At 38.0% G+C, this 15517-nt stretch overlaps 1 protein-coding gene across 24 annotated transcripts in view; it reads left to right on the top strand.

Moving 5' to 3' along the window:
• Positions 1-15517, top strand: part of KDM4C (lysine demethylase 4C) — a 405440-nt gene that overhangs the window by 263542 nt on the left and 126381 nt on the right. For 23 of the 24 annotated variants that reach the window (XR_008713536.1, XM_055578102.1, XM_055578093.1 and 20 more), the window contains one exon: positions 14397-14452. The exons of the other annotated variant lie outside the window; for it this stretch is intronic. Coding sequence is in view for 22 of the 23 variants with exons in the window: in XM_055578102.1 (XP_055434077.1) it covers positions 14397-14452 (56 nt within the window). In the remaining variant the exon portion in view is untranslated. The remainder of the gene's footprint in view (positions 1-14396; positions 14453-15517) is intronic. 24 annotated transcript variants of the gene reach the window in all.

Raw genomic sequence — 15517 nt, 5'->3', positions numbered from 1 at the left:
CTCCAGCTGATTCTCATTATCATCCCCACAAGCTGTTATTTCTTCCATCTTCAAGTACACCAAAAAACCCTCTGTTTCTTCCTACAAGCTCCACCCTATTTCTCCATGCCTCTGTAAATATAGTAAAACTCCTGAAAGGCTTATCTTTACTCACTCTCTCCGATTCTTCTCCCCCACTTCTTTCTTAAATTTATTTCAGTCATAGATTTGGCCCTGTGTTTCCTTCGACACTTCTGTTGACCACTGCTTCCTGTTTGAAGCAGTCTTCAGTTGACCTGTAGAATCCTGCCCTCCTGCTTTTCCTCTTCACTGGTCACTTCCTCTCACTCCCCAGAGTTCAAAATGTGGGCTTCTTTTCCACACTAATCCATCTAGTCATCTCATCCCATCTCATAGCTTTAATAGTTGTAAACAGCATCTAGTCATTGGTGGCTTGGACATTCCCATGTCCAGCTCAGTCTCATCTACATGGCCAACTTTATGACAGCATCTCCTGTCACATGTCCATCAGCTCAGATTCACCCTTCCTGAACTGAATTCCAGATCTTCTTCTGTAGCCTTCCTTATTTCCAGGCCTTCTATCTGCTGAGGCCAAAAACTTGATAGACTTGATGCTTTCTTTTTCTCATACTCCACATCTGTCTGACAGTAAATCCTATCTTGTCTACTTTTAAAATGAATCTTGAATCCTGGCCACTTCTTAGTCACCTCAGCTGACATAATGCAAACTTAATCTGCTTATTAACTCTTTCCTGGGTATGGTGGTAATCTGCTAGCTTCTCTTCTCACTTCTACCCTTGAACCACTATTGTCTACTGTCAACACAGCAATTGGGATTTAACATGTAAGTTAACATTTAACATATTAACATTTAACAGTTAACATGTAAGTCAGGTTATGTCCTTGGTGTACTCAGACTGTCCAGTGGCTTCAAGCTGTCACCTTTTTTCAAAGCCTATGAAGCTTTATGAAGGGCCTCCTAGGTGGTAAGGAATTCGCCTGCTAGTGCAGAAGATGCAAGAGATGCAGGTTCAATCCCTGAGTCAGAAAGATCCCTTGGAAGAGGAAATTACAACCTGCTTCACTATTTTTGCCTGGAAAATTCCATGGACAGAGGAGCCTGGCAGGCTACAGTCCATGGGATCACAGTCAGATATGAAGGAGCGACTGACTGAGCACCATGTAGCTTTATCAGATTTTCTTCCTGTTACTTACTGACGACCTTTCCTATTAGAAAAGGTCATCTGCTGCCAACACCTTCCCTGGAGAACTCCATGGCCCACTTTCATGATGCTTAACATCCTCTACCATATAAATAATCTACTGATTTAGTGTGTCTGCTCTTCCAGTCAAGAGTGTATCTTTCATAGCTTTTGCCCAATGTCTAGGACACAACATGGTAATTAACCAATATTTGTTGATTATGTTTTCACTTATAGTACAAATTAGGTGTGAGCATCTAAGTTAAGGAACTCACTTGCTTATATAAAATTCATTGGAGCCTGTGAAATTTCCTTTCAGAAGATTACTGCAAGAAAGTTTTTCATTCATTCATTTCATTCATTCAGTTTCCTAATCACTCAGAATTCATGCCAGCCCTGTCCTAACATGAGATTCCAACCTCTCTCCAACCCTGATAAATGAGCCCCATCTTCAGAAATGGTTCTTCCATGTTTTGTTGATCAGCATTTTGTAAGCTAGTTTTCCGTTAATGTGATTAATTACTCTTTGTTTTCCCAGCTTAGACAGCCCTATTTTATGGTTTTGCACTTCTGTTATGAACATGTCAGATAAATAAGGGTGTGGGGAGATACTTCAATCTTGTAATTTTTCTATAGCACTGAAAATTGGCTTTAGTGTCACTTATGGATATGTCAGCTAAAATGAGAGTTCCTTACGAGGCAGCTTGAGAATGTTTGTATTGGCATTTCTTTAACTGATGTTTTATAGAAGAGCCATTGGAACATGATTTCCCTCTAGGACAAATAATGAACGACTGTGATAGTCATATTCTAACAGTGCCTTTCCCACCATTGTTGTTAATGTTGTGTCAGCACTTTGATTATAAACACTCTTTTTCATGGTGTAATAACTGAGCTGTACAGAAACCTCTCCATATTGTAAATTGATATACTCTCTGTTCATCTCAGCAGTGATTTTTTTATGAAACCAAAATTTAAAAGTACCTTGGTATTGTTAAAAGGGGATTTTGTGAATGGTATTAAGTGAGGGAAAAGGATCTAAGCAGGAAAGGTGCAACATCAGAATATGATCTGAAGTTATACTCTTTCATCCAGCTTTTAACTGCTCTGGGGTGGGGTACACAACAGAAAAGTTCTTTAAAGCTGTACTTGGGAGGCAGGAGGAGCAGCCACTATTGGAGTAATCATTTTGTAACAGAAATTTCAGCATGTTTTGGTTTTGTTTTAGGAAATATTAGTTGACTAGCAATATATCTGTATCTTTATAATAGTGAGTGATTTTACAATGGGTGTTACTGTTCCTAGAAAAGCCATGCTCATAAACATTAAATAAAACAGGGCTGGCAATGAGCATTCAATGTGGAGTTGTATTTATTTATTTTGTTCTGCAAGGCTAAACAATTTTAGTATCTTTTCAGGTTAGGTTGGAAGGAAGTTCGGGTACACTAAAAGACTAGTAGAAATCATAGATGCCCATTTAAAATATTCATTTAAGTAAAAAAAAAGTAGGGAATTTAAATTACACATATTTGATGGAAAAAGTTTTAATTTCTTTGTGTGTCTGTGGGTTTTCTTTTTTTTTTTTAATGTGAAAGTAGTAAGTATTGTTAGGAAAGTTTCCCATTCCCATCACTCTCAAATTCTCAAATCTCATTGTTAATAGAAAACTACTCATACTGTTTTGTCATTCAGCCTTTCAGATATTTTCTGTGCATAAACTAATACTGTATTTTGATGTTCTTGAGAGACGCAAATGGTGTCACAGTTTATTTAATGTCTTAGTGTTTTCATGTGATATTACATTGTATAATTTTTAATAACTAACTGTTGGATTTGGCATATATTGTTCATCACTTTTAAATTTTAAACCTGAAGCTAATTTAAAAATTCAGACATTACAAATAAATCTAAGTAACTGACCATTCCAGCTCCTCCCAGAGGTAGGTAACTGTTTTCTCTGTTAGGAACAGAAATGAAATAATAGTCATTGTACATTCCTACTTGTGCATAGATATAAATGTTTACCTAAGGCAGATTCCAAGAAGGTAGCTTGGTTGTCATAATTTATGTTCATTTAAAATTTTGATTGATAATGCCAAATTATTGTCCAAAGCCACTGTTACAACTCACATACCCCCAAAACTATTGATTCCTGATTTAAAAATCTGAGGCTAATGCTCATTATTTCATTTTTCATTTCCTTTATTCTTGAAATTGGGTATCTTTTGTGTATTTATTGGCAATGAAGATTCTTTGAATCTTTTTTCTGTTTTTCAAAAGTGTAGCTTTTTAAAAATTATTTTTTGGCTAATATTGTTTTGGAAATTTTTAAATTGTTTTATGTTAATTTATTTAATATTTTATCCTTTAGAATTTTAAAACTTTGATACAGTCAAAATTTATCTCTTCTACCTGTCTTTTGTTTTTTTTTAAATGTTATGTTAACAAGCCATTTATCCTAAATTCATCAATATTTTTGCCTACAATTTCTTTTACTAGTTCTGTTTTTGAGTATAAGTCTGTAAATAAATTTATTTTATATTAACCCATTTTAGGTGTTCTTCATTCCTTCCTGCCACTTCTGGTTCAGCCTGGTGTCATTTTCCTTCATTTGGAAGATTTTTTTTTAAGCAGTTGTATAGTGTGGATTCTTAGGAGACAAATTCTATTAGATTTTTGTCTCTATGAGATTATTTTTATCTTTATTTTTCAAAGGATATTTTCCCTGCAAATAGAATTCTAGTTTGCCAGCTTTTTTCTTTCAATATTTTATGGATATTGTTTCATTGCCATTTGCTGCCAATGTTTCTGGCTGGATTTCAGATGGAATTCATATACTTGTTTACTGAATATGTCTTTTTTTTTCTTCTGCTTTTAAGATATGTTCTTCATATTTGGTTTTCAGAGTTTTGACTGTTAAGTATTTAGGTATGTTTCCTTTGTATTCATCTGCTTGCAGTTTGCTAGGCATCTTGATTCTGTGGATGTCTTTTATCATCTTTGGAAAGTTTTCTGCCATTATCTCTACAAATATATATATATTTTCATCTATTCTTGTTTCCCTCTTCTTGGAATCCAATTATGAGTAAATTGAATAGGTTGTTATTTTCTCTCTATTGCTGCTGTTTAGTTGCTAAGTTGTGTCTGACTCTTTTTCAACCCTATCCAGTACTTCTAATATCTTACTTGTCTTGCTTCTAATTTTATTGATTACTTTCTTGATCATGTTATATTTTCTTGCTTTTAGTATACTTTGTACTCTTTTTGATTGTGTGATGAACATTTTGTCTGTAACTAATGAAATTAATATTACTTCCAGAAAGAGGGTGCCCCTTTGTCAGATTTTTAAAGTAGAGGTGAAGTCAACCTGATTGTACCTGAGCAGAGTCTGAGCTGTATTCTAGCTTTTGTTTGATTCAGTCCACTCTGATGTCAGGTGTTTGGAGGGTGGGATCAGGACCTTGCTTTCAACAATGTATGTATTCTGGGCACTGTAAGGACTCTAGCATTTGTTTGGTTTCCACAGCTGGGTTGGCATTGTTTAAAAATTTGGGAAATTTCTCTTTGGTTTAGAGCAGCTGCCTGGATTTGGGGTTATGGAGAGTTTTCTTTTTTCTCCAGTACTTCTTGCATTTTGTATCACACGAGAATTATTAATGACAGATACATATTTTATTCCCTGCTAAATTGCTATACTTAGATCATCTACTGGCAATGTTATATTTAAGTAGCCTGGAACCACAATTAACCTTTCACATAGTTGACCACTGATATTGTGTGTTTATGAAATTTGTTACATTTATTAACTCATTTCGGGAAGTAGTATTTTTTCCTCTTTTATAGGTGAAATATCTAAAGCAGAGGAAGTAGGTAAGTAACTAGCCAGAGGTCATACCAGTAGTAAATGGTAGAACTGTGATTTGACCTTGGCCATCTGCATTTTGTTAAACACCAGGTTGTGGCTGGCTCTAGTTTAACTGTTCTTCCTCTCAGTTAAATTGGATTCATTTAGCCTGAAGTTTGATGGCACAGACTAACTAAAATGTTGCTTTTGCGTAAAATGGTATCATTTTTGAAGGTGAAGTGGAGCTAAATTTACCAATTTATTCTCACACCAATGAGAAATTTTATTATTAGCTACATTAGTAAAACAAATGGGAACACAGATCATTATGTAATATATGCTGCTTGATAACAGTTTTTTATGATATGAGTTCTTTTGAGGTTATTAGTAAAATGAAATCTTATTTATAGAAATGAGGAAATGGGGAGTTGGTTATGTCCTTTGCTTTTATTTTCTTCAGTTTTGTTGAGTACAAACAGGTCCTCTCCCTTCTCAGTTGTGAGCTTCCCAGAGCAGGCACAGTTCTCCTGTTTATTTCGGTTCTCTACTTTGATGTCTTGTGCCTTGCCTTATACATAGGGCAGAAGATACTGGAGAAAAAGAATGTGGACATTTGGTCAAGAAAGCCTGAGCTTAAACTCAGTGGCTGTTTTTGTTAGTTGGGCTTCCCTGGTGGCTCAGATGATAAAGAACCTGACTGCAATGAAGGAAGATCCCCTGGAGAAGAAAATGGCAACCCAGACCAGTATTCTTGGCTGGGGAGTTTCCTGGATAGAGGAGCTTGGTGGTCTACAATCCATAGCATCACAGAGTCTCACACATTTGAGTAACTAACACTAGGGGTTGGAAAACAAAACCTGTGGATTCAGTCCAGCTCACTGCCTACTTTTGTAAATAACATTGTAATTGGATATAGCCACACCCATTTGATTACATATTGTCCTATAGTGGCAGAGTTTACTTGCAATAACTTTGTAGTTATACAAAGCCCAAGGTAGTAAATGTTTGGCTATTTACAGAAAGTGTAAATCATTCTGGACTGGATGATTTTTAGGTACGTAATTCAATCTCTTGATTCTTAGTTTCCTGTGAAATTAGTGACTTAATAAGTTCTTGTTAAATAAGGCAGGTAAAGTAAATGTCTACACATGGACATCACCAGATGGTCAACACCGAAATCAGATTGATTATATTCTTTGCAGCCAAAGATGGAGAAGCTCTATACAGTCAGCAAAAATAAGACCGGGAGCTGACTGTGGCTCAGATCATGAACTCCTTATTGCCAAATTCAGACTTAAATTGAAGAAAGTAGAGAAAACCACTAGACCATTCAGGTATGACCTAAATTAAATCCCTTATGATTATACAGTGGAAGTGAGAAATAGATTTAAGGGACTAGATCTGATAGACAGAGTGCCTGATGAACTATGGATGGAGCTTCGTGACACTGTCCAGGAGACAGGGATCAAGACCATCCCCATGGAAAAGAAATGCAAAAAGGCAAAATGGCTGTCTGTGGAGGCCTTACAAATAGCTGTGAAAAGAAGAGAAGGGAAAAACAAAGGAGAAAAGGAAAGATATAATATCTGAATGCAGAGTTCCAAAGAATAGCAAGAAGAGGTAAGAAAGCCTTCCTCAGCGATCAATGCAAAGAAATAAAAGAAAACAACAGAATGGGAAAGACTAGAGATCTCTTCAAGAAAATTAGAGATACCAAGGGAACATTTCATGCAAAGATGGGGTTGATAAAAGGACAGAAATGGTATGGACCTAACAGAAGCAGAAGATATTAAGAAGAGGTGGCAAGAATACACAGAAGAACTGTACAAAGAAGATCTTTACAACCAAGATAATCACAATGGTGTGCTGACTCATCTAGAGCCAGACATCCTGGAATGTAAAGTCAAGTGGACCGTAGAAAGCATCACTACGAACACAGCTAGTGGAGGTGATGGAATTCCAGTTGAGCTATTTCAAATCCTAAAAGATGATGCTGTGAAAGTGCTGTACTTAACATGCCAGCATATTTGGAAAACTCAGCAGTGGCCACAGGACTGGAAAAGGTCCGTTTTCATTCCAGTCCCCCAAGAAGGCAATGCCAAAGAATGCTCAAACTACCACACAATTGCACTCATCTCACACGCCAGTAAAGTAATGTTCAAAATTCTCCAAGCCAGGCTTCAGCAATACGTGAACCATGAACTTCCAGATGTTCAAGTTGGTTTTAGAAAAGGCAGAGGAAACAGATCAAATTGCCAACATCTGCTGGATCATGGAAAAAGGAAGAAAGTTCCAGAAAAACACCTATTTCTGCTTTATTGACTATGCCAAACCTTTGACTGTGTGGATCACAATAAACTGTGGAAACTTGTGAAAGAGATGGAAATACCAGACCACCTGACCTGCCTTTTGAGAAACCCGTATGCAGGTCAGGAAGCAACAGTTAGAACTGGACATGGAACAACAGACTGCTTCCAAATAGGAAAAGGAGTACGTCAAGGCTGTATATTGTCACCCTGCTTATTTAACTTCTATGCAGAGTACATCATGAGAAACGCTGGGCTGGAAGAAGCACAAGCTGGAATCAAGACTGCCGGGATAAATATCAATAACCTCAGATATGCAGATGACACCACCCTTATGGCAGAAAGTGAAGAGGAACTAAAAAACCTCTTGATGACAGTGAAAGAGGAGAGTGAAAAAGTTGGCTTAAAGCTCAACATTCAGAAAACGAAGATCATGGCATCTGGTCCCATCACTTTATGGGAAATAGATGGGAAAACAGTGGAAACAGTGTCAGACTTTATTTTTGTGGGCTCCAAAATCACTGCAGATGGTGATTGCAGCCATGAAATTAAAAGACGCTTACTCCTTGGAAGGAAAGTTATGACCAACCTAGACAGCATATTCAAAAGCAGAGATATTACTTTGCCAACAAAGGTATGCCTAGTCAAGGCTATGGTTTTTCTTATGGTCATGTATGCATGTGAGAGTTGGACTGTGAAGAAGGCTGAGTGCCAAAGAATTGATGCTTTTCAAGTGTGGTGTTGGAGAAGACTCTTGAGAGTCCCTTGGACTGCAAGGAGATCCAACCAGTCCATCATAAAGGAGATCAGTCCTGGGTGTTCATTGGAAGGACTGATGCTGAGGCTGAAACTCCAATACTTTGGCCACCTCATGTGAAAAGTTGACTCATTGGAAAAGACTATGATGTTGGGAGGGGTTGGGAGCAGGAGGAGAAGGGGACGACAGAGGATGAGATGGCTAGATGGCATCACTGACTCGATGGACATGAGTTTGAGTGAACTCTGGGAGTTGGTGATGGACAGGGAGGCCTGGCGTGCTGCAATTCATGAGGTCGCAAAGAGTCAGACATGACTGAGCAACTGAACTGAACTGAAAGTACATGGTTTCTGGCATGTTTTTTGAAATGAATTAGGCCTTTAATATAGTCTCCATTCTTCTAATAGAAGACTTTTCATTATTGGTAACCAATTCCATGACTTAATGTCCTGATGGAACTATCACTTCCTACTTCCTAATTCAGTTCTTTCAGTGCAATTGAAGATGTTCAATACTTAATACAATTAATATATTTGGTTGGTGCCAACCTTTGTGTATATCAGACATTGTACAGATTCTTAAGAAAACTCGAGCTGCTTTTCAGCAATGGTTAACCTATTTAATTTTAGACTGACCAGTTTTCTTTTCTAACAATAAAGTTTTATTTAAACAAAGAAAAGAAAGGTTAAAAATTGACGTGTCTGATATTGTCTTCTACTGAGCTATTAGCATAGGCATAGGCTGCTCTTGGAGGAGAAGCAAGGAAGGCTTCCTGGAGGAAATGATATTTTGGCAGAAACCTGAAGAATCAGTTCGGTTCAGTCGCTGAGTCGTGTCTGACTCTTTGCGACCCCATGAATTGCAGCACACCAGGCCTCCCTGTCCATCACCAACTCCCGGAGTTCACTCAAACTCACGTCCATTGAGTCAGTGATGCCATCCAGCCATCTCATCCTCTGTTGTCCCCTTTCCTCTTGCCCCCAATGCCTCCCAGCATCAGAGCCTTTTCCAATGAGTTAACTCTTCACATGAGGTGGCCAAAGTACTGGCGTTTCAGCTTTAGCATCATTCCTTCCAATGAACACCCAGGACTGGTCTCCTTTAGAATGAACTGGTTGGATCTCCTTGCAATCCAGGGGACTCTCAAGAATCTTCTCCAACACCACACTTCAAAAGCATCAATTCTTCGGTGCTCAGCTTTCTTCACAGTACAACTTTCACATGCATACATGACCACAGGAAAAACCATAGCCTTGACTAGGCATACCTTTATTGGCAAAGTAATGTCTCTGCTTTTGAATATGCTATCTAGGTTGGTCATAACTTTCCTTCCAAGGAGTGAGCGTCTTTTAATTTCATGGCTGCAATCACCATCTGCAGTGATTTTGGAGCCCAGAAAAATAAAGTCTGACAGTGTTTCCACTGTTTTCCCATCTATTTCCCATGAAGTGATGGGACCAGATACCATGATCTTAGTTTTCTGAATGTTGAGCTTTAAGCCAACTTTTTCACTCTCCTCTTTCACTGTCATCAAGAGGCTTTTTAGTTCCTCTTCACTTTCTGCCATAAGGGTGGTGTCATCTGCATATCTGAGGTTATTGATATTTATCCCGGCAGTCTTGATTCCAGTTTGTGCTCCTTCCAGCCCAGCGTTTCTCATGATGTACTCTGCATAGAAGTTAAATAAGCAGGGTGACAATATACAGCCTTGACGTACTCCTTTTCCTATTTGGAAGCAGTCTGTTGTTCCATGTCCAGTTCTAACTGTTGCTTCCTGACCTGCATACGGGTTTCTCAAGAGGCAGATCAGGTGGTCTGGTATTTCCATCTCTTTCAGAATTTTCCAGTTTATTGTGATCCACACAGTCAAAGGTTTGGCATAGTCAATAAAGCAGAAATAGGTGTTTTTCTGGAACTTTCTTCCTTTTTCCATGATCCAGCAGATGTTGGCAATTTGATCTCTGTTTCCTCTGCCTTTTCTAAAACCAACTTGAACATCTGGAAGTTCATGGTTCATGTATTGCTGAAGCCTGGCTTGGAGAATTTTGAGCATTACTTTACTAGCGTGTGAGATGAGTGCAATTGTGAGATAATTTGAGCATTCTTTGGCATTGCCTTCTTGGGGGATTGGAATGAAAACGGACCTTTTCCAGTCCTGTGGCCACTGCTGAGTTTTCCAAATTTGCTGGTATATTGAGAGTAGCAGTTTCACAGCATCATCTTCCAGAATTTTAAATAGCTCAACTGGAATTCCATCACATCCGTTAGCTGAAGAATAAATAGTGGTAAACAAAGTGAAAGTGAAAGTCACTCTGTCATTTCCAACTCTTTGCAACCCCATGGAGTATAGTACATGGAATTCTCTAGGCCAGAATACTGGAGTGAGTAGCCTTTCCCTTCTGCAGGGGATCTCCCCAGCCAAGGGATCGAACCCAGGTCTCCTGCACTGCAAGCATATTCTTGCCCAGCTGAACAACAAGGGAAACTGAAGAATACTGGAGTGGGTAACCTATCCCTTCTCCAGTGGATCTTGCCAACCCAGGAATTGAACCGGGTTTTCCTGCATTGCAAGCGGTTCTTTAAGAACTGAGGTATCAGGGAAGCCCTAGTTGAAATTAATTTACAAATGAATGACTTGACAGGTTGACATCTTTGTGTTTCTACCAGACCAGCTTGTTTGACCTATGTGAGGAATAGTGAGTCCAAAAAAGAAAAATGGTATAACTGAACATGATTTTATTCTTTCCTACTTATTTTTTTCAAATTAAGTGAATTAAAAAGAAACCATGTTATCATATAATATCATGTAGATCAAAATAGCTTTACTTGACCACAGATTTTTTTTTTTTTTTTTTTTTGTCCTTTACTAAGAAATATGGTTGCTACTGAAGCAAATCATGGCAAAAATAACTCTATGGTGAATCACTGTTTCTTAACTCTATGTTAAGTCACTGGAGCCTGAAGTTTTCTTTCCTTAGTACTCCCACCAGTATGTGAACACAGTCTTTGCAGTTTTGTGATGCTTTGATGATTTTCAGGATTTTCGCTCTGCCTATTTTGCTGTATTTTCTCATTTATTTAACAAATTCTTATGGAGGGTGCTCTATTGTGTGTCGTTATAAAGAGTCACCTAAGAAATTTCTGCCAGCACTCACTGAGCTAACAGTTTAGTGAAGACAGCAGAAGGAAATCAACAAATAGTTAACAAGAGTAACAGGAGGGAAGTAACTGAGCAGGGTTTTAGGAGACCCCTTCTTGAGGAATCAGCATTTATGCTGAAATGTCAAGGATGTGTTCATTTTAGAGGGAAACTCAAGGAAGGTGAGATTTACAGAATTCAGTTGATTCAATCTCAGATGAGAGGAAGATTATACCTTCTAGCCTGAGCTAGAATGGCTGGTTGATGCCACTGGTGGGAAGCAGAGGGAGTACAGGCTTGGGAAGAAGACATGAGTTCAGTCTTGCACGTATGTTTGAGATTCCTGTGGACTGTCAGACATGACAGAAGTTAAATGTTTGAATTCAGTGACCTTCTGAGAATCAAGGTAGTGCTTCAGATGCCCAGCAAACAGGTATGGAGAGAGGAGTGAATAGGTCCTATTACAGAAATTACAGTGTTTAAGGAGCGTGAAAAAGATGCCTGTAAAAGAAAGCTAAGGATCAGCTTGAGATGGAGGACAATGAGGAGACTGTCTGGTCATAGAAACCATAGGAAGAAGCTGTTTTGGGCACAATCAATTATGTTGAATGCTGCCAAGAGGTTAGGCGAACCAAGGACTTTGAATTGTCCATTAGATTTTGTGAGAGGGAGGTATCAAAAGAACAAATTTCATGTTGTGGCAGGTGAGAGTCTTCTCAACTCCACTTAACTTCTTGAGTATACAGGTTCTGCTTTACAGGATGTTCTTCCTGTTGTAGTCGTGCGCTGCAGCACATGTACCTGTTCGTGATCCTAATCAGGTGTATGGAGCAGCCTCCATGCTGCTGTGCTATTTTTAACTCTGCCAACTCATCCCTTTAGGCTTCTTCTCACTACTAGTTTCATTAATCAGACAACTAATTCTCTCAGTGTCTGTACTCCTCACAGTCTGCAACTCTCCCTTCCCACATTCCCACTTCATACTCACATCTTTTTATATTGAATGAAAGTATCTGACCTGTTTTATTTTCATTCTGTCTCTAGAAAGTATGTTAAATTACTGGAAAAATACTGAAAGTCAAAAACATTTTATGAAATAGTTACTGAATAATTTGGATGTTATTGAATAATTCAAATTATTCCATTTTTCATTTTCAATATTTTGAGTGTGAAATTTTCCTTTTGTTGTGTGTTTCATCAAAACCAGTTCTTTGAAAGACCCCCTGAATATGGCTTTACACTTAAGAATGTTCTCCATCAAGTTCTTGAGCTGGGTTTGTGATGAATTCAAATGGATGCCCACAGGGCAGCTACTGTGGACCTTTTGCTACTGTGAACCTTTAATAATCATCAGGGAAATTTCAAATCAGTGTGTAGAGACTTCCCAGACAAATAAAACCATTAAACATTTCTTGTATTTTCTTTCTTTTATTTTTTTGCTCCCTAATAAGAGTTCTATAGATATGTTGATCCTCCTCAGTAGTTTTAGTGTTATTCTCACAAAAATAAATGCTGCAGAGTTTGACACCCCATTATTATTAGATAAGTTAGAGGGATCTAATCTTCACAGGCTTGGGCAAAGCTGTCAAAATCATTTAAAGGAGATCACCTGGGAGAATAGATAAAGAATTTTTATATATAGACAGCTTGAAGGAAAAAAAACCCCCACCAAATAACCTGTAACTATTGAAAAAAAGATACTAGTGCAGTAAACTGGGAGTACAAGCTTGAGGTTGAAAATAAAAAAGTTGCTTAGATATTTAGTTAAAAATTTTAGGTCAACAGAAGTCATTGCATTACTTTTGGGCCATGTTTTCTTATGGAGTTTTTCATAAAATTGTAATGAGAAGTGAAAAGTACATCTTTATTATGTAAAGGGAGTCATCTTGGAGTAAAAAGTATATGCCAATCTAAGACACATAAAAATGAGGGTGGGAAGATTTGGGAGAATGACATTGAAACATGTAAAATATCATGTATGAAACGAGTTGCCAGTCCAGGTTCAATGCACGATAATGGATGCTTGGGGCTAGTGCACTGGGACGACCCAGAGGGATGGTATGGGGAGGGAGGAGGGAGGAGGGTTCAGGATGGGGAACACGTGTATACCTGTGGCAGATTCATTTTGATATTTGGCAAAACTAATACAATTTTGTAAAGTTTAAAAATAAAATTAAAAAAAAAGAAAGGAAAAAAAAAAAAAGAAAAATGCCAAAAATAGAGGGCTTTCCCTGGTAGCTCAGTGGTAAAGAATCCACCTCCCATTTCAGATGACATGGGTTCGATAGCTGGTCCAGGAATATCCCACATGACACAGAGCAGTTAAGCCCATGTGCCACGACTGTTGAGCCCGTGTGCTAGAGCCCAGTAGCTGCAACTACTGAGCCCATATGCAGTAACCACTGAAGCCAGCATGCTCTAGGCCCGTGTTCTAGAACAGGAGAAGCCACAGCAATGAGAAGCCCACGCACCACAACTAGAGAGTAGCCCTAGCTTGCCAATAAAGACCCAGCGCAGCCAAAAATAAATAAATAAATGCAGTTATTTTTTAGAAGTGCCAAAAATGTAAAGTCAGTGTGGGGAAGATAAAGGAATACATTTTATGGCACTGTTTTCTGTTTTTCTGGAAAGCCTGCATTTATCAGAATCATTTTTCCAACACTATTTGCCCACAGAAAGACCCAAGTGATACTTTTGTGAAGAGTGTTCTTATAAAGAGCTTCCTGCTTATCCCTATATTAGAACAAAGCCTGCCACTACTCTGTGTTTTAGCCATCCTGTATTCAGGAATGGATTCCTAGAACTCAAGGGGAGTCGTATGTGTGTACCTCTGTTGTAGAATTCTGGTACCTACCTCTCCACACACTGGTTTCTGTGTCACAGGTCCCCCCAGCAATGGCGTTCTTGATGCTAGGATAATGACAATTCCCTCCAGGAGATACACACACCCAGAACACTTTTGGGTGTCTCTCACCTTCCCATCTCTCTTTTTCCTCTCCCTTCTTGAACTGTTAAGAGATAGTCCTTCATGAAGTTCCTGATAGTTTTAATTTAAAATAAAAAAAGACTGTATGGGGATATTTAGATAAATAGTGCTGACTTTTATTACATGACTCTAATAATTGTGTGACATTCGTTTCTGCCCTAGGAGTGCTGTCTCTGCAATTTGAGAGGGGGTGCTCTTAAGGAAACTAAGAACAATAAGTAAGTAGTGCGTTAATTGTGCGGAATTTCATCATTTCCTTCTCCTCTGTTGAGTGTTGAACTTCTGGGTTTATAGTGTGCTTTGCTTCTCATTGTTGTGCATATGTGTTCCACAGCTTTGTTTTTATTAATAAGTTAAAATGTTTGATCTTTTTTAAAATAATTTTTAATTGGAGGATAGTTGCTTTACAATGTTGTGTTGGTTTTTGCCATAAAACAGCATAAGTCAACCATAAGTATCCGTATGTCCCCTTCTCCTTGAACATCCCTCCCACACTGTTCCACAGCTCTTGCTGTTCAGGTGCAAGGTGGAGATTTTGTACGTTTCCAGAAGCCATTACTGACAGCACATTTCTGCTGGGTGAAAGTGTTCTCAGTCTGCTTCTGTTCTGTCTTTGACATCATAAGGAGTAACCCCTCTTTCACTAACAGAGCTTGAAGACAGCCTGTATTCTCGTGCCATTGGAATTCTTGTTTTTAATTTGATGAATGCTGTTGTTGTAATAAAAGCAGAATATGCCTGAAAACAATGAAATCCGTTATCTTCAGATAAATAAAATCAATTATAATCATAGTGTTAGAATAAAACCATTTACTTTTAACACCAGTAAATTAACAAGAAAGTGTATACTCTTAAATAGAAACACAGGGAGAAAAGATTGATTTTACAGTTTAAAGGGGACAGTTGGAAAATATGAAGAGACTCATAAGTGAACAAAAAAGATGGGTAATGTTTCTATGGCAGCAGCTGAAATGTATTTTTGCATGAATTTTATCTTTATGACCCAATTTAATCATTTAAGATGGGGCCAAAGCAAATTATAGGTTCCTATAAATTAGAAACTTGTAGAAATAATTTAGGTATAGGTTGTATTATGGCACTTGGGAGCCACATCCAGCCCCAAGATATGTTTTATTTGACTGCCACCATTTTATGAATTTAATTCAGATTTTAAAAGTTGAGAGTTATATAAAAATCCAGATTTTCATCTTTACTTGATAAATGATTGTGCATCTTTATATGACAATAATCAGTTAGGATGAGAACCTGGCCTAAAGAGAGTA

The sequence above is a fragment of the Bubalus kerabau genome, chromosome 4 (genome assembly GCF_029407905.1).
Source record: "Bubalus kerabau isolate K-KA32 ecotype Philippines breed swamp buffalo chromosome 4, PCC_UOA_SB_1v2, whole genome shotgun sequence".
In the NCBI taxonomy this organism is placed as follows: Eukaryota; Metazoa; Chordata; class Mammalia; order Artiodactyla; family Bovidae; genus Bubalus; species Bubalus kerabau.
This window is presented reverse-complemented; position numbering and strand designations above follow the sequence as displayed.